The sequence below is a fragment of the Varanus komodoensis genome, unplaced genomic scaffold, assembly GCF_004798865.1.
Source record: "Varanus komodoensis strain SLA01 unplaced genomic scaffold, ASM479886v1 scaffold91, whole genome shotgun sequence".
Taxonomy (NCBI): domain Eukaryota; kingdom Metazoa; phylum Chordata; class Lepidosauria; order Squamata; family Varanidae; genus Varanus; species Varanus komodoensis.
This window is the reverse complement of record NW_025336610.1, coordinates 190,213-207,722: the sequence shown is the minus strand read 5'-3', so window position 1 is coordinate 207,722 and position 17,510 is coordinate 190,213. Positions and strand designations below refer to the sequence as shown.

The following is a 17,510-nucleotide window of genomic DNA, read 5'->3' as shown; positions in this document are numbered from 1 at the left end:
CTGCCCTTCCTGTCCGTCGTGCCTGGCGCAGGCGGTGGCTCCTCTCCGCTCCAGAGCTGCAGCCCCTCGGGGCAGCCCAGCATTACGCAGCGCACTGGGCCAGCCGCAGGGCCGGGACGGCCGAGCTGGGGCATCCCCGCTGCAGGTCACCTGTATGCCAGGTGAAGGCCCATCCTGGCGGAAGGTGCCTGCCCAACCTGCAGGTCCCTTCGTTTGTTTGAAATTTGTTTGTTTCCAAATTGATATGCTGCGGAATGCCCTATCAGGACAGCCACATTAAAATGCATGGGTTGCAATTGCCTGATCACTGAAGGATTGCAAGTTCAAGTACAGGGGAGGTGGGAATCTGCCCGAGCAGAGGGAGGTCTTACACTCCGGTGCTACAATCCAGTCTGAAAGGATGTGTGAAGGAGGACAGCCTTCCCCGGTCCCGAAACCAGGCAGGCTGTCCCAGGAACCGTGCAGGGTGTGCCCAGGGTGCCCCCTGCAGGCAGGGGCCGAGGAGAGGAGGGGAAGGAAAGGCCGTGCGGCAGGAGACCCCTCCTCACCCGCCCTGGCCCCTCCCGCGGGGCCCTAAAGCCCCTCCCGGAGGACGGACGGAGGGCCAGGGCAAGTCTGATGCTGGGCGGACGCGCGAGTGGGATTCAGCCGGGCCAAGTGCCAAGGGCCCCACCTCGGGAAGCGGAAGCGAGGCTTCGAGGCCAGGTGGGGAACCCGTGGCCCCAGCGGACGGGGGGGGGGGGCAAGGGCGTCCTGGGGGCGATTGTGGACATCTGGCGGAACAGGAGCCAGCAACGCAGTGCAGCTCCCGAAAGGGCAAGTGCCGTCCGGGCACCCAGATTTCGGGAAGATGCAGACCAGCGCCTGGAGGTGAAGCCCTACGGGGAAGCACTGAGGGAAGTGGGCATGCTCGTGCTCGGGGAGGAAGACGGGGGTGGGGGGGCGTGACGGCCCTCTGCAGCTACCAGAAGCCCGGGCACGCGGGCCTGGGAGCTGAGACAGTGTGGTGGCTCCTCTCCGCTCCAGACCTGCAACCCCTCGGGGTTGCCCAGCATTACACAGCACACTGGGCCAGCCGCAGGGCTGGGGGGCGCCGAGCAGGGGCATCCCCACTGCAGGTCACCTGCACGCCAGGTGAAAGCCCCATCCTGGGGAGAGGTGCCTGCCCAACCTGCAGGTTCCTTTGTTTCTTTCAAATTCTTTGCTTCCTAATCCTGCCTGGCCGCCGTGACACCTGTCCGGATTGGACAAGCCCAATCCGGACAGGTCCCCAACACACATGCTCCAGGCCATCTCTTCGGCAATTGGGTGTACGCAAACTTTCCGCAGATCCAGAATAATCCATCTGGAGCCTTCCAGTCCAAGGTGACATTCCCCACTTCTTTCCATAGTCCTTTTAACTGAGCTATTTTCTCAACGGGATATTTGGTTGAGTCAAGTTCTCTCCACTCCACCAATAAGACCGAGGGGCAGAACTCCTATTGCTGAACATCTGGGTACTGCGCACCAGAGTCCCCACCATCTGGCTGAACCCAGTTCTGGACCGTGCAAAACACAAATGTCCAGTAATAGAAGTCTTGAGGGTCCACCGGGCAGATCCCTTCTTATGAGGATCTCTAGACGTCAGAGAGACATTGCTTCCTGCTACACTACTTGAGTTAAACTCCTCCGACTCCCAGGGCCGTGGTTCTCCCATGTTGGTGCCCCCGCACACACAGCCGTTTGGCCCATTCGGAGAGGAAGCTGTCCTCCCTGCCAGATCTACAAATGGGTTCTTGGTGATGGCTGGAATCTCTAGTGAAGAAATTTGGACAACCACATGTTGTGGATTATAGGAACAGAGTTGGCTGAAACAGGGTCAGACTAGATGACCAGGGGAGGACCCCCTTTCTGACCCACTTTGTTTCTATGTTTTGTCATTCAACTTGGAATGACGTGCAAATGATGCTGCACATCTCCTCGTGAAAGGCTCAGGTGCCCCCTGGGGAAGAGCGCTAAAGGAAAGTTTAGGAGGCCATGGTGAATAGGAGCATTTTTTTTACTTGCCACTGCAGTATTTACTGAGGAAGGGGAGTCAGCGAGAGGGCTGGCATTAAAGGGATGGGGGAAGCAGCCTGTGCAGCCTTATTGGTGGACAAAGCCAGTGCAAGCTCTGTCAGCCACCAGGGCTGGAAAGTCATGAACTGACTCCTGACTTACCAGTATGAGGCTGTATTGATGAATCATCTAGATTTGATTTTGACTCCTGGAGGAGGTGTGAATCCTGTAGATTTCTTGGTGGGAGGCAGTTGCGACTTGGAGTAACAGCATGATTGTGTGGAATTAGTGGATCTGGAAACTAAAGTAAGGGGAAAGGCATCATGGATGCAAAGTGATAAAAGGGAACCAGGTGGGGGATCGTGGGAGACCATCCTCCCCTGGTCAGCCCAAATGCGTGAGTTATGGGTTCTGAAGTGAGCCCTGAAATTGTCGGAAGGAACTGGGAGCTGAGAAGCATCTAGACTCTGGAAGATGGGTAATGTCTGATGGCTGAGAATGGCTGTCTAAGGGACTGGCTAGGCAAGTAATCCAGAGACTCCGTGAAAGGAGCCTTTGGGGAGCTAAGGCTCTCGTAGATTAATTTCTAAAAACGGATGTGGCACTGGGATGTATTTGGGCTAGCACATGCCTTTGGGAAAATCTGGCAGGAAAGGAGTTTGATCATGAGCAGAGGAAAGGTTTTGGTGCATTAGAAGTTGGTGCAAGTACTGTAAAAACTGGCTCTGCCAAAACTATTGGCAATTATTCATGTAAAGGGAGATCATTCTGGGATCGGTGATCAATACTGAACTTGATCCCCTTGGCTGAAGTTCCTTTTTATAAGCCTTAAGTATGAGGAGGCTGAAGCAGCAAGGATGGAGGAGCTGGGAGGGATCAGACCCGAAAGCAGCAATTGAAGAAACTAATGATGGAGACTGGACTGCCTTGGACAAAGTGTTCACCTGTGGCCCTGCCCCGGATGGATGCGATCTGCTCCGGGGAGGGATACAGGGAGATCACCCTATGAAATGCTGTCTGAATTGCCTAACTTGGGGCAGTTGGGGGAGCTTCCAAGTTTCGAGTCAAAAGATAAATGTCTGCGGAAGTGTATACTGGGGGTATCTTCCCCTTTATCTGCCCTCGGGGAGAAGGGTCTACTGGCACGAGCGGCTCCCCTGGACTTCACAGTACATCTGTTTAAAGCTGGGTTCTGGTAAAGCCCTGGAAGGACTCCAAGCTGCACCCTGAATGGAAAGGCCCACAACTGGTGTTGCTGATGACCGAAACAGCTGCCTGGACAAGAGAAAAAGGGTGGGCACTTTACACAAGGGGGAAGGGACCAGGGCCCCCGCCAACGGAGCGGACGGTGGACCCTGGTGACGGGCCCTTGAAGCCGAAGCTGAGAAAAGCCGAGCACGGCAGGGTTGGTTAGGCGACGCTGCCTGGCTCTCGGATGGGCTGGTTTTGCGATGGCTGCTGCTGGTGCGAGTGCTGTTGCTGTGCCCCCTGCCCCGGTTGTGCCCCTCTACATAATCTCTGTACAGAAGAGTGTGATATTATTGTAATTGAAGAATGGGTGGATTATTTGCTGGTGGAACCCCCTCTGGGTGAGGATGTGGATCAATCTCCTGCCATGGTGGCTCGTCCTCCCCACACCGGGGAGAAAGTCTGAAAGGAACTGTAGTGACTGCATAGCCATCACGAAAATAGGGAACCGGATTACTAGGACCTTGATTTACCATTCTAGCTACACTTGTGTGGGAACTCATTTGGGAAATTGTATGCTCAACAACACTGTGTATCAGATTTGTGATCACAGTGGTAAGAAAATATGCTAAGATCCAAAGGCAAACCCAAGAGAAGACTGGCTGGAGGTTAGGGGAAGTACTGAATTCCTCCCAGGGACATGATCTGGACCGACCGGTGAGTGTCTTTTTGGTGTGTGTGCTGCAATTGGTAAAAATCCTTGGCCTAAATGGAAGTGTGACTCCCTGAGCCGGATCCGCACCGACTCCCGGAATGACACATATCTGTGTCCAGCAAATGGACTCAAAGGGGGTGCAGCAGCCCTGCGGCCTGGAGCTACTGCAACGAATGGAAATGCGTAGCTTGGGGGACGTGGACGGGGGGGGGGGCGCTCAGGCCTTCTGAGTCAAGGGATTGCACAACTGAATTGTGACCAGGACCATTGCAATCCAGTTAACTTCACGGTTCTGAAGCCCAGGTACTGGAATCTACAGTGGAAGGGGCGGTTTGGAATCCAGATTGCAGGAACTGGGTCAGACCCTGGTACTGTGATCCATGTGGGGATTAGAACTATGAGCAGACATCCAAGGGAGCAGAGGTTGTTTCACTCATTCTGTGGAGAGCTGGACACAGAAATAGAGATTCCAGCCATCACCAAGAACCCATTTGTAGATCTGGCAGGGAGGACAGCTTCCTCTCCGAATGGGCCAAACGGCTATGTGTGCGGGGGCACCAACACGGGAGAACCACGGCCCTGGGAGTCGGAGGAGTTTAACTCAAGTAGTGTAGCAGGAAGCAATGTCTCTCTGACGTCTAGAGATCCTCATAAGGAGGGATCTGCCCGGTGGACCCTCAAGACTTCTATTACTGGACATTTGTGTTTTACATGGTCCGGAACGGGGTTCAGCCAGACGGTGGGGACTCTGGTGCCCAGATGTTCAGCAATAGCAGTTCTGCCCCTCGGTCTTATTGGTGGAGTGGAGAGAACTTGACTCAACCAAATATCCCATTGAGAAAATAGCTCAGTTAAAAGGACTATGGAAAGAAGTGGGGAATGTCACCTTGGACTGGAAGGCTCCAGATGGATTATTCTGGATCTGCGGAAAGTTTGCGTACACCCAATTGCCGAAGAGATGGCCTGGAGCATGTGTGTTGGGGACCTGTCCGGATTGGGCTTGTCCAATCTGGACAGGTGTCACGGGGGCCATGCAGGATCCCGGCCATGTTCCGCCCCGAGGCCTTTCCGGAAAATCTGAATGGGCCCTGATGGAGAATTCCACGCTTGATCTTCCTTGCAGAAGGCGGTGGGGCGCTGCTGTCCTCCCAGACCTCTGCCCCCGCCCTCTGGGGAGCCCACAGGTGTGCAGGCCCAGCCAGTCCAGACATGCCCCTCCACGGGGTGCCTGGCTTACCTGCAGCACGATTCCCATTTCGGGACCCGGGAAAGGCTGTGCTCTTTCACGCGTATCTGAGACCTGGATTTAACACCAGAGGGTAAGACCTCCCTCTGCGCGGGCAGATTCCCGCCCTCCCCCGTATTTGTAATTGCAATCCCTAATAAATCAATTAATTCCAATCCATGCCTTTTAATGCTGCTACCTGCTCAGACAGCCCTGCTAGGCGATTCAGTGCCATGTGTATTAGGAAATAAAGAATTTAAAAACAAATAAAGGAACCTGCAGGTTGGGCCGGCACCTTCCGCCAGGATGGGGCTTTCACCTGGCATACAGGTGACCTGCAGCGGGGATGCCCCAGCTCGGCCGTCCCGGCCCTGCGGCTGGCCCAGTGCGCTGCGTAATGCTGGGCTGCCCCAAGGGGCTGCAGCTCTGGAGTGGAGAGGAGCCACCGCCTGCGCCAGGCACGACGGACAGGAAGGGCAGCCTGGCTCCTCTGCTGGGCATCCCTGCAGCGAGACGCGGGGCGGGCCGGGAACGCCCACGCTGAGCATCCCGGCGGCGAGACGTCCGTCCTCATTCGGAACAGGTGGGGATCCCTTGGCCCTGCGCACAGCTCGGCCCGATCCGGACACCGTGTGCAGCCGGCCCACCCAGGAAGGTGAAGCTGCCTCAGGCCCTCCACAGGTGCTCCGGCCCCACCCAGGCGCTGGGAGGGAGGGCGGGAGGCAGGACGTGGGGTGCGGGGTACAAAAGCCTCACGGGGAGGACTCCTCAGCTCAGACGCTCTCCCAGCTGCCGGGAACGTCCACTCCAGCCCTCCGCCACTGCACTCTGGACTGCCGAAGAGAAGCAGCTCAGGGACTGCCCTGGGCAGAGGTTGCGATCGCCTTCCTCCCAGAGACGGCCCTGGCACGGTAGGACCAGCCCGGCCCCCTCCGCTCTCAGGAGAAGCAGCTGCCCCTTCTCTCTCCACGTCTGTTTTGCAGACTCCTGATTGCCTACCCCTGGACCCTGAGGGTTTTCACAAACTCTGAGGGCATCGTCAGTGCCACTGCCGTCTCAGGCTACGCCATGGAGCCGGTGCACAGCAGGAAGGTGCTCACCACCTTCGCAGACACCAGTGGGGACCTAGCCCACATCGAGGAGCCCTCTCCCGAGCTGAGCGAGTGGCACATGGATCAGAGCTTCAGGGTGAGTTGTGGTCCCGCTGCCCGAGGGCGGCCGGGAGGGGTTGCACAGAAGAACGCCTGTTTCCATTCCCCTCTGCAGAGGGGCGACATGATCCCCATGGCAAGCCCTCTCCGGGGTGGGGCCACCATGCCCAGGGACCTCGGGAGGTCCGGACCGGCCGTCCAATCAATCGCTGGGCCATTCCCCAGCCCCCGGAATGGGCCCGGCTCCTCCCCACAGCAGTTCAGCCAGCCTGCCCGGAACCACCCTGGGAATCGAGCGACCTCCTGCCGCAGCAGCTCAGTTTGCTGCCCCAGCAAGCGGCGGACACGGCCCTGTTCCAGCAAGGAGCGCCTGGCTGAGGCGGGACCCGAATACCCACCTCCAGGGCCGGCCGGCCTCATGAGCGGCAAGGGGGACCCAAGCTGGGCGGCTGGGAACTCGATTCGTGCCGGATCCCCCCAACAGGATCAAGGGAGCAGCGGGGGACACCCCCCCTTCTTCATTCCTGGGAGAAGACGTGGATGTAGGGTGGGGGGCCGGGGGGGAGGACAGGGGTTCTCATGCTGCCCTTTTCTCCTGCAGCTTCTGGGCAATACTCTCATTGGCCACCTGGCGGACCACCTCAGGAATCACTTCATTCCCACCCACCACTCTGCGTACCAGTAGCTGGTCAATGTGGCATCCAACGCCAGGGCCAGCCAGTACCACTGAGGCCGTCCCAGGCCAGCCAGCCCTGAGGAAGCCCTTCCCTCCTGGGCCCACCCCCCTCCAATAAACGTCACCCCGCACCTTGAGCCGGCTCTGGGTGTCACTGTGGGCAAGGGGGGAGGTCGCCTTGGTGGGAGCTCATCCAGGTGCTGCATGTGGCCAGCCTGGGCACTTGGGCAGTGTAGGGACCCGGCTTGATGGTCTCACCTCCCAGGTGAAAAGGGCAGGGGCATCACTGCCACCCTGAGGGGGGCCGGGGAAGCCCCTGACCAGCGAGGCCAGCTGGCTCCCGGGGGTGTGGTCCAGGCGCTCAGGGGAGCGGTGCCCCTGGGAGGGCTCTGGACCGGGGCCATCCCCCCCCATGCAGCCCCCCCAGCAGCTCCGCCTCAGGCTGGGCCAGGGGCCAAGGGCAGCCCTGCAGGCAAGCGAGTTGGCCCCAGCCCCCACAGGGGGAGTTTTGGGCGCTGCGCCCTTCGGCCCCCTAAGGAGCTGCTGCCTCCTGGCCCCCTTGCCATGCCGGGCAGCTGCCCCCACCCGCAGAGGGGCCCGGCAGCCTCGCGGGCGGGCGTGGGGCAGAGCAGCCACGCAGCAGCAGTGCCTCCAAGCCAAGCTGGGCGGCTGGGAACTCAATTTCTGCCGGATTCCCCCAACAGGATCAAAGGAGCCGCGGGGGACACCCTCCCCCTTCCCCGTTTCTAGGAGGAGATGGGGCTGCAGGTTGCAGGGGTGGGGGCAGTAGGAGGGGGCCAGCCATGCAGCCAAGTCTCTGGTGGCCCTTCTCCCTTCCAGCTTCTGAGCCATATTTTAATTAGCCTCTTGGGAGTCTACCTTGGGATAGAAGTCACGGCCACCTGCTAAGCTTCCTACCAGGCACCAGACAAGCTGGTGGCCCACGCCTGGCCCGCCGGTACCACTGAGGCCCTCCCAGGATCCAGCAAGGAAGCCCTTCCCTCCTGGGCCCACCCCCCTCCAAGAAACGTCACCCCGCAACTTGAGCCGGCTCCCGGTGCCTCTGTGGGCAAGGGGGAGGTCGCCGTGCTGGGAGCTCATCCAGGCCCTGCATGTGGCCAGCCTGGGCACTTGGGCAGTGTGGGGACCCGGCTTGATGGTCTCCCCCGCGATCATCTGCAGCTGCCCGGGCTTGGGAGCCCCGGGAGCCCCACGGGAGGGGCGGCTCCGAAGTGCCCCCCCCTCCCCCAGCGACCAAGGCAGCCTGACTTGCCGCGCTTCCTCTCGCTTCCGTCTCGCGCCGACTGAGTTCCCGCGCCCGGACTTCGCTTCCGTCCTGCTCGCCGCCCTGCCCCTGGCGCTTCCCGATCGCAAGCTCCCCTCTCCCGCTTGCACTGCTGCGCCGGCTGCTGACTCCCGCCCTGCCCCGGTCGCGCGTGGTCTCCGGTCGGCCCCTCGCCCCCCGCTTCCCCCCCCCCCCCCCCGCCGGCTCTGCAGCCGGACGCTTGGCTGAGGGCGGTCCCTCGGGCCCTGGCGGGGCTCCTGCCGTCTGCTTCCACCCCCAGCCCCCTCCTTCCTCCCTGTTGCCGCGCTGGACAAGCCGGCCCCCCTGGTCATGGCCATGGCCATGTGACCAGCCACGCCCTTGGTGGGAGCTGTTTGGCCCCCCCAGCGATTTCTCCAATCCCCAAATCTTCCCAAGGGTGGAAAAGGTTTGACGACTCCTGACCTGAACCGAGTGCGCACTGTCTCTCTGGCCTGACAAAAACGCAGCTGCAGCAAGCGCTGCTCCGGATGGCCTCGCCTCGCCTCGCCTGGCCTGGCCTGGCCTGCGGGGACAATTTCCCCACTAGGAAGAGCCAGAAATGCGCTCGTTTGAGTAGCGCTGTGTCCAATGGGGCCGCTAAACTTTTCGGCTCAAATTGAGGGCCTGCCCATGAAATTCCACAGGGAAGCCCGGCCCCATCAGGGTCAGTAGCCCTTTCCGGCGGGAATGTGCCCGGCTCCCTCTCGTGGCCATCACGGCATCGTGCGCATCAGAGTCCCATAACCTGGCTTGCGCCCGGCGCTCTCCCTCCTCCTCTGCCCCGAATCTCCCGCCATTCAGCTCCGTGAGGTGGCGCTCGAGGCACTACGAAGCGGGGAGACTGCCCTGCATCCTCCTCTTCCCGGCTGCGCCAATGTTATGCCTGCCTGGACTGCTTCCTGCCGCACAGCGCCAACGCGCTTCGCCCAGGGCACACGGTGCTGCAGGGCTGCGCCAGAAGACCAGTTTTGGCTGCTCCGCTCGATACGGTCGTGCAGCACCCAATGTTTTGTGCGCTCTAGAGCCGCCCCCCCCCCCCCGGCCTGTCGAGCCCTGCGGGCAGGAGCGCGTTCCGGGAAAGGCTCCGTCTCCTCCGAGAAGGGCCAGCGGCGCCGTGCAGGCGGCAGCAGCCCCGAGTCCTGAGAGCAGCAGCCTGCCTGCCCTGGGGATCGACCACAGGACTCACTCGGGCCGAGGGGCCGCAGCCCCTCTCCTCTCCATGCCCTGCTTCCGGGCTAGTGGGGGGGGGGGGGGTGCTGGCTTTTGAAGGGTGGGGGGCCCCCCCCAAAGCCCCCCCCCCCGCGCTCTGCCCCGGGACTGCTCGGGCGGCTGCCCTGGCCGGGCACCCAGCAGGCTGCAAGGCAGAAGCTGCTACAAGCGAGAGAAGCGACTGGGCTGCTCAGGACCAGCCCGACACTCTCGGCGCTGCAGGCGGGCCTACCTGCCAGGCCCCCTTGCGCTTTAGGGCTGCAGGAAAGCGGCGCCCACCAGCCACCCCCCAAGCTGCAGCAGCCTGCCGGGCAGTGGAGGCTGGGCCATGCCAAGCCAAAGGGCACGGGAAGAGCCCGGCAGGCCTGCGGGCCCCCTTCCCAGCTCCCGGCCCCGCCTAGGCAGGGTCCCAAGGCAGGGCAGGGCGCCCACAGGCGGTCCCCAGGGCTGCAGGCAGAGCCGTCCCCCCCGGCCTGGCCCAGCGGGAGGGACAGAGCCGCACGGCACGCCAGGGTCATATCCACCTTGCTGAATTTAGTGTGTCAGGTGACCCTACGTGAGGCAAAGGTAAATCTGTTGCTAGGAGGCATGAAAGTTCGTTAGCCTTTCGATCGCTGCGCCGAGGTCGCCCTCCGTGTCTATCAGGGCCTGCAGGTTCCGCTGCGGGTCCCGGAAGCCCATCGCGCTGAGCTGCTCCAGCTGGAGGCGGTAGAGGGCCGCGGGGGCGGGCTGCTCCATGTGCACGTCGATGGCCTCCTCGGCTTCTTCCTCGCCCGTCCTGGATCCGCTGCTCTCCAGCTCCAGGCTCCCGGCCTCCGACAGGGGGCTGCCCCCCTCGTCGGAGTCCTCCATGCTCTCGGGGTCGGCCTCCGGGTCCGCCAAGGCCTGCAGGAAGTCCGGCACTTCCCTGGCGAGGGTCAGCAGGCTCATCTGCAGCTGCAGCAGGGCCCGGACGGCCCGCGGGTTGGTCAGCAGTGCCGCGGCCTCCGACCTGGCCAGCTCGGGGGGGGAGCCGCTGCACCCACCCTGGCGGCTGGGGGCCCTCGTGGCCCGCAGAGGAGCCGCGGTGGCTCAGGAAAGCCTGCGTGGGGCCGTCGGGCCGTGAGAGCGCCGCCGACACACTCTGCATGAACTCCAGGTTCTCCGTGAGCTGGTGGACCATGGCTTGGACGTTTTCGGACTTGCTGGGCCCCGGCCGAAGTCCGGGACCCAAGGCCAGCAGGACGTAGCCCTGCCCAATGGCGGGGCTGGGGCCGCCGTCGGCGCCGCACACGGTGTCCCCGCCGCTGTTGGCCGGGGGAGCCCACGGGTTGGGCAGGGGCTCCCGGTTCTCGGTCCGGGCCAGGGGGCTGGCCCCGCCCAAGGACGGCTTGTCCTCCGGCGGGGCGAAGGGGTGGCCCTGGAGCTGGGCCTGCACGGCGTCCAGCACGGGGGCCTCGATGTCACTGTAGAGCTGCTGCAGGGCGCTGTAGCCGCCCGGGATGCTCTCCAGGTTGCTCAGGGCGCGGTCGTGGCTCCGGATGATCTCGTCCAGGGCGGCCGGGCTGGTGGCCACGTCGACCATCTCCCGCAGGAACTCGGCGTTGTTCAGGATGTGGTGGATCTCCGGGTTCTGCTCCGCCAGCTGCCGCATCTGAGGAACGGACAGGAGCATCTGCCGCACCTGCTCTGTGTCGCCGAACAGGTTCTGCACAAGCGGGTGGTTCATGGCCTCACTGAGCAGCTCCTGCCGGGTCACGACCTGCTCCGGGGCTTCATGCACGAAATCAGACACATCTGCGACGTTGAGGCCCAGAACGGTCATGCCCGTGACCCCGACGAGGAAGCCCAGGAGGAGCGGGTTGCTGTTCAGAGCGGAGGCATCCAGGTTGAGGGTGATGATCTGGAGAAGGAGGTTCTCCACCATCTGGGCGACCAGCTCGTGGCAGGAGGCCATCAGCTCTTCCGGCTGGCCGCTCCACTCCGACAGTGCCAGGCTTGGTCCCGACGGGCGCTCGCCGGGGAGGGACGCGTTGGCGGGGGGCCCGCACAGGAAGGCAGTGGCGGCATCGTTCCCCAGCAGCAGCTCCGGATTCCCCGGAGGTCTCCTCTGAGACGTGATGAAGAGGTGGACTTTGGACCCGTCTCCAATCTTGTGCTGCAGCAGTGTGCTCTGGTCCTTGAGGATCTCGCCGGCGAAGATCAGCGACAGCTGCTCGGAGGAGGCCTCAAAGCGCTCGGAGACGATCTTCTTGAAATCACGCACAACCGTGCTTTCGGCCACCTCAAATTGCTCCTTGCGCTTGAGGGTCTTGACAGTCACCTTCACGACCCGGGTGCCGGTGGCATTCCCGGCAGGCTCTTTGCTCTCAGACATGGCTGCCCCAAGGCCGGCGGCAGCGGCAGGCCCTGCGGAAGGAGCACGAGGGCGGGACGTCCCTGTCCCGGGTGGTGCGGCTTGCGAGGCGAGAAGGGGCCAGTGGTCTGCTGCCCCCCGTGGTCTCGGCGCTGGCCAAGGCCAGAACGCACATACCAGCCAGATGGTGCCCCTCTCTTCGTGTGCTCACAACCGGGCAGGCGCCTTCATTTTCCTCTCCCCCCCCCCCCCGGCTGCCACCCCCGGCATTCCCTCTCTGTGGACATGCTGGACTGTGACCTCACCACTGAGGTCACAGAGCGCCAGGAGGCTGGCCGGCCCTCCCCTGCCAGGCTCGGCCCCGTGACCGACCGTGAGCCGGCAGGCCGGCCGTGCCCAAGCCCCCTCCCCGGGCCCTCTGCCCACTTGAACCTGCCTGCTGAGGGCCCGCGGCCTTGTGCTGCATGGCCTATCTCTGTTATCGCACTTGGAATGGCTGTGATTCACACTCGCTTTCAAACCTTTTACTTGCAATTAGACACCGCTGCATTTTGGGCGAGGAGTGACGCCAGTGAACGCACACGCGCAGCGAGTCACGCTGCAGGAGCCGCCCGCCTCCCGCACACTGAAGGGCGCCAGTGGGCAGGGACTGGCTGGGGGGGCGGGGGGGCCGGCGGGCTGCATGAGGGACAGCGCTTTGGCCTGGCACAGCTGCTGTGGAAGGGCTTTGTCCCCTGCTGGGCAAAATTAAGAGGTGGGCCGGAAACGGGGTGGCTGCCTGGATCTGCCACCGATGCTGATCGTGGTGCCGCCACGCTGAGGCCGCTGGTTCGGTTCCGGCTGCAGCACCTCGAAAGGACCCGGCAAGCTGCAGAAGCCGCAAGCACAACAGGCCGGCCGCCTACTCGGGGCCGCGCACGCATCCCTGTGCCATGCCAGGCCTTCTGCACATCCGCGGGTAGCTTGCTCACGGGCACGAGCCCCCCGGCCCCCGTGGCTTGTTCTGGAGGCGCTGCACCTGCAATGCGCGGTCTCACAGCTCACCCTGCCCTGGCGAGGGAACCAGCTAGTGAGTCCTTGGCGGGAGCGGCCGGCCCCCTTGCCTCTCTCGCAGTGCTTGCTGGGGCACCCGCGAGCTGGGGACAGACGGCGTTGGCCAAGTGCCCCCCCGCCGTGCCCGAGCATGGCTCCGCTCACTGAGCCCCCCCCCGCCCTCGGCCCTCCGCCCCTTTCGGCACCTGCGAGGGCCAGCTTGGCACGCAGCGTTGGAAGCCCGCTCCTGGCGGCTGCGGAGAGCCCCTTCCAGGTGTCCAGGGGCAGCCTGGCGCCGCCGCCTCTGGGAGCAAGCCATGCTTTGAATGCTCTTCGGGACGCCCAACGAGCAGCAGATTTGCAGAGGCCGCATGTGGGGCGGGGGGAGAGTGCACATGCCGTGCGGGTGCTCGCAGCGCTCCAGGACGGGCAGCCCGTGGGAGCGCGGCTGCGCCAGGTGCACCTCTGGAGGGACCACTGGGTGAGGCGCCCGGCCGGCCAGGCAGAGGCACAAGCGAGGCGTGCCTGTCGCGAGACCCCAGGCCGCCCGGAGCGTGCAGGCCACTGGCTTCCAGCCCTCCAGGTCCTTCAGAACATGGAGAGGCCGGCGTCACCGCCTCCCATAATGGCAACCAGCATCTTGGCAGTTGCAGGGCCTTGACAGAAGCATGGAAACGGGGCGAGCCGGAAGGGACCTCCCGGCCACTAGGCCTGACGAGGGGAAGTTTCTTTCTCAGAACGAAAGCCGCCTCTCCACTGGCTGCCGCTGTGCCTACACGGCAGCCTATGCCTTTGCTGTGCCAGCTCACTCTCTTCGAAGCTGAAACCCGCCAGACGGGGTGCCGCTTCTCCAAAGGACCCGCATGCTACCCCGGCAGGATGCGGCTCCCTCTGGCCTGGAGGGGGTGCTGTGGAAGGACCGATTCTGGGACCGAGGGGCTCGCCTCTGTTATCCTCCCGCTTGCCGAAGGCAGGCAGTTGTGCGGCCGGAGAGCCGGGCCAGCCCTGCGTGGGTAGATCCAGCCCTGCTCCTCATGCATTTCGATGGGGAGAAAGGAGCACCAAGGAGCTCTTTGGGTAAACTTGGAGCGACTGGAAGAGCAAGGAATGGGCGGCCTGCTTGGCGGAATCACGCTGTTGCTGGACCAGGCCGGCAGCCCACCCGGTCCCGACTCTGCGCCTCGCAGCTCGCACGGGGCTCGTGCTGCGCCTGGAAAGAGTGGGGGCACGGCAAGGGCAGACCGGCAGCCAGGGCCGGCCAAGTGGGGGCATGGGGGCACCTGGCCCCCCGAACGTTCTCAGAGCCAGGCCCCATGAGCTGGCCCCAGGGCACCATGGGGGCCTAAAGCCCGCTCTGCAGCCGCTGTCGGGGACGCTGGAAACCCGGGCGGGCGGGCGGGCGGGCAGGGCACTGTGGAGACTGGAGGCAGGTGTGCGGCATCCTCGCCTTCAAAGGCCAGAGGAGGAGAGGCCCGTCGGGTGCAGGGAGCGTCCTGCAGCGGGTCTGGGGGCAGCCGGAGAGTACACCGGCTGCGCTCGCCAGGCCGCAGGCCGCACCGGCGGGGCCGGAATGGCTGCAGAACCTGCAGGTCCTCCTGCCGCCAGGAGGAGCTGCCCGGCTGTGGGACACGGGCGCCTCCAGCCACCATCCAGAGCAGAAGCTGGGTGGGCCAGGCAGTTCCTGGGTTTGCACAGGTGGGACACAAGCATTCTGAGCCCCCCCACCCCAGCTTGCTCCACCGTGGACTGCTCATGAGCCCCGTGGAGCACTTTCGGGGCGGTCGCACCACCCCAGTGCCCCCGATCCTGTTAAAGGATCCCCGGCTGGTCTGCACTTTCTGGGAAAGGCACCTTAGGCTGTGTGGACACACCCCATACGGACACTCGTGTCACAGGCCCGTCGGCAGCCCTTTGCTGAGGGCCCACCCTCCCACCTGGCGCACAATCAGCGTTTCCCCTCGGCTTTTGCTGCCTGATTTTGCAACCCACCCCACCTGGCGCCGGGGCAGAATGGCTGATGTTCTTGTGAACTGTAACCCGTAGAACATTTTTAAGTAAAAGGAATGATGCAAAAGCAATTGGGAGATCTTAAAAAAATAGGTGAAAGTCAAGCCGGTAGAATCGAGGCGACCCGAGAACTGCGAGGGATGGGGGTGGGGAGGAATTATGGGAGCCCCCAGCTTTAAAGCAGTGTGCCCCCGCACCTTCTGCAGCTGCTGCCGACCCTCAGCCCGAGTGTCTACACAGTGGCGGCCCCACAGTTGGAGCAGCACATCGCACCAGCTGCGTTAAACCGTCTTGGAATGCCGGAAACCCAAACCGCTGGGCGAAGGACGCCTGGGTCCCCAGGAAGGGGTCAGCGAAGAAGGAAGGTGGGCCCTGCTTCCACGTCTGGAACACTGGCCGTGTCGAAGGAGCAAAACAACCTGACCGCTACTTCCTGGCTACTCCCCTGAAGGCCAAAGCCCCCGTGCCCTGGGACACTGGCCAGCCCCCGAAGGGCTTTGGCCACAGGGCCTGGGGCTGCTCTGGGCCTTCCAGCTCTCGAGGTGCCTCCGGGGGAAGTCCAGCATGGCAGAGGCCACGCGCCGCTCCAGCGATGGCCGGGCACAGGCCGCCGTGTGGGGGCTGACAGGAACACCCACACCCCTGCTCCCCGCCGACCGGCCGGCCGGCACCCAAATCACCACATCGCAGCACGCAGGGAGAACCGGCCCTCTCCCGGAGGAGCACCGGCTGCAGAGGCAGAGGGGTGGCGGGCCAGGGTCCCTTCCTCCCCCTGCCAGTGCGGACCCTCGCGCCGGCCCTGCCGACCTGGCCGGCCGCGGGAGGAGCGGCGCCCGCCGTGCAGCGCAGGCCAGCTTCGCGTGGGTGGGAAGCAGCCGGGGGGGGGCGGGGGGAGAGGACCTCTCAGCCGAGAAGCGCCCGCGGGCCCACGCCTTCCCCAGCAGGCCCCGCCCACGTCCCCACCTGGGGGCCAGGGATTTTGGGGCCGAGCCCCTGCGCGCCTGAGTGCAGCCTGTGACAAGTGAAGGAAGGAAAGGAGCAGCATTCATGAGAGAGTTCGGCTGGCGCTCCTTTATAACAGAGGGGTGGCCGTTAAGGGCGAGGCCCCAGAGAAGGTTCCCGCTCCCCCGTTGAGGCCAGAGCCCCCTCTGGAGAAGGAATCCATCTGTCCGAACAGCCCGGCGGGTGTCGCGTCCTGCATCTTGCTGCGGGGGGGGGGGGGGGGATGCACACAGAGGCCTGCTGGGGGGAGGGGCTGCTGCGGGCGCCCTCATTCGGAGCCGGCTGGCCCCGGGCCCGGCGGGTCCTGGGGCCAGGGGACCGCCCCGGCCGAGCACCCCAGCCCCCTCAGGCGCAGCATGAACCAGGGCACGAGCACGGGGGCCTCCGCCAGCAGCGTCTGCAGGCCCTGCTCCATCTGCACCCAGGCCTGGATGGCCTTGGGGTTGGCCATGGCAGCCACCATCTCGGGGCTCCGCATCTGCTGCGAGAAGCGCAGCAGCTGCTGCTGGACGTGCTCCCGGGGCGCCGCCTGGCCGCCCCCCACAGCCAGCAGAGAGCCCCACATGAGCGACAGCATCATGTGCTTGGTGTAGGCGTTGCAGAGGCTCACGATCCGCAGGGGGATCTCTGCGGAGCCCGGGGCCGGGATGCCCGCCACGCCGGGGGCGGGCAGGGGGGCGCCGTGCTCTAGAGGACGGGCCAAGCCGCTGAAGGGGCCACCCTCGTCAGGGCGGGAGCCGCCGGGGCAAAGGCTGGTGGAGCTGAGCGAGAGGGGCAGGCAGCCCTCCTGGCCCTCTGCGTGCAGCCCCGGCCCCCAGAGGCCCGCGTGCTCCGGCCAGGACCCCCATGCCAGGGGGCCACAGGGGCTGGGGGCAGCAGAGGAGTCCGGTCCCCGTCCAAGCCCCGGCTCCTGCGATTCGCTGCTCGGTGGCCGCGAGGGGCTGTCCCCGCCAGGAGCGCTGCTCCAGAGGCCCCCCGAGGGCTGCTCCGGGCTCTTCGGCTCCTGCGGCAGGCTGGGGCTCCGCACCCAGCCCATGATCTCCCGCATCTTGTCCAGGATCACCCACACGATGTCCGCATTGTTGAGGATGTGGCCGACGGCCGGGACCCGCTGGGCCAGCTGCTGGATCTCCGGGTTGGCCAGGAGCACCTGCCGCACCTTCTGGACCACCGTCTCCGAGGGGGGCACCAGCTGCCAGCCTGCGCCGCAGGGGCTCGTCTCCGGGGCCGCCCAGGAGCCCGGGCCGCCCGCGGCGGGGGGCGGGCTGCCTCCGGAGGGCGGCGGGCCGCCGGGGGAGGGCGCGGGCGCGAAGGCGGGCGGGGAGGGCGGGCGCACCGCCTCCCGCTTCGGCGGCCGGATCAGCAGGTGGACCGTCGTCCCGTCGCGCACGCCGCACTGGCGCAGCGAGTCCTGGTCCTGCAGGATGCGCCCGAAGAAGACCAGCACCAGCCGGCAGGGCTCGCAGCCGAAGCGCCGCGCGAGCCGCGCCCGGAGCTGCCGCACGGTGCACGCCTCGCGCAGCACGAGCTGCGCGGCGGCGCCGGGCGCCTTGGCCGTGAGGCGGATGAGGGCGGCGGCGGCGGCGGCGGCGGCGGGGCCCTCCTGCTCCTCGGCCATCGCGGCCTG

The 17,510-nt window shown here is 64.5% G+C and overlaps 3 protein-coding genes across 3 annotated transcripts in view; 1 reads left to right on the top strand and 2 right to left on the bottom strand.

Annotated features, from left to right (window-relative positions):
* The window catches only part of LOC123017279 (hemoglobin subunit beta-1), a 10,569-nt gene extending 2,531 nt beyond the window's left edge, over positions 1-8,038 (top strand). Inside the window, exon 4 of the mRNA XM_044418535.1 lies at positions 7,939-8,038. Within this exon, the coding sequence (XP_044274470.1) occupies positions 7,939-7,960 (22 nt within the window). The 3' untranslated portion in view covers positions 7,961-8,038. The remainder of the gene's footprint in view (positions 1-7,938) is intronic.
* Positions 8,039-10,086: 2,048 nt separating this feature from the next.
* LOC123017346 (ubiquilin-1-like) lies at positions 10,087-11,905 on the bottom strand. The gene is given in 2 exon segments (XM_044418632.1): positions 10,087-10,515; positions 10,517-11,905. Coding segments are annotated over 2 exon segments (1,776 nt in total). The 5' UTR covers positions 11,864-11,905.
* Positions 11,906-16,151: 4,246 nt separating this feature from the next.
* On the bottom strand, positions 16,152-17,501 carry LOC123017320 (ubiquilin-1-like). The gene has a single exon (XM_044418597.1). It carries the CDS (start codon positions 17,499-17,501, stop codon positions 16,152-16,154), a length of 1,350 nt encoding a protein of 449 aa, XP_044274532.1.
* Between the last annotated feature and the right edge of the window lie 9 nt (positions 17,502-17,510).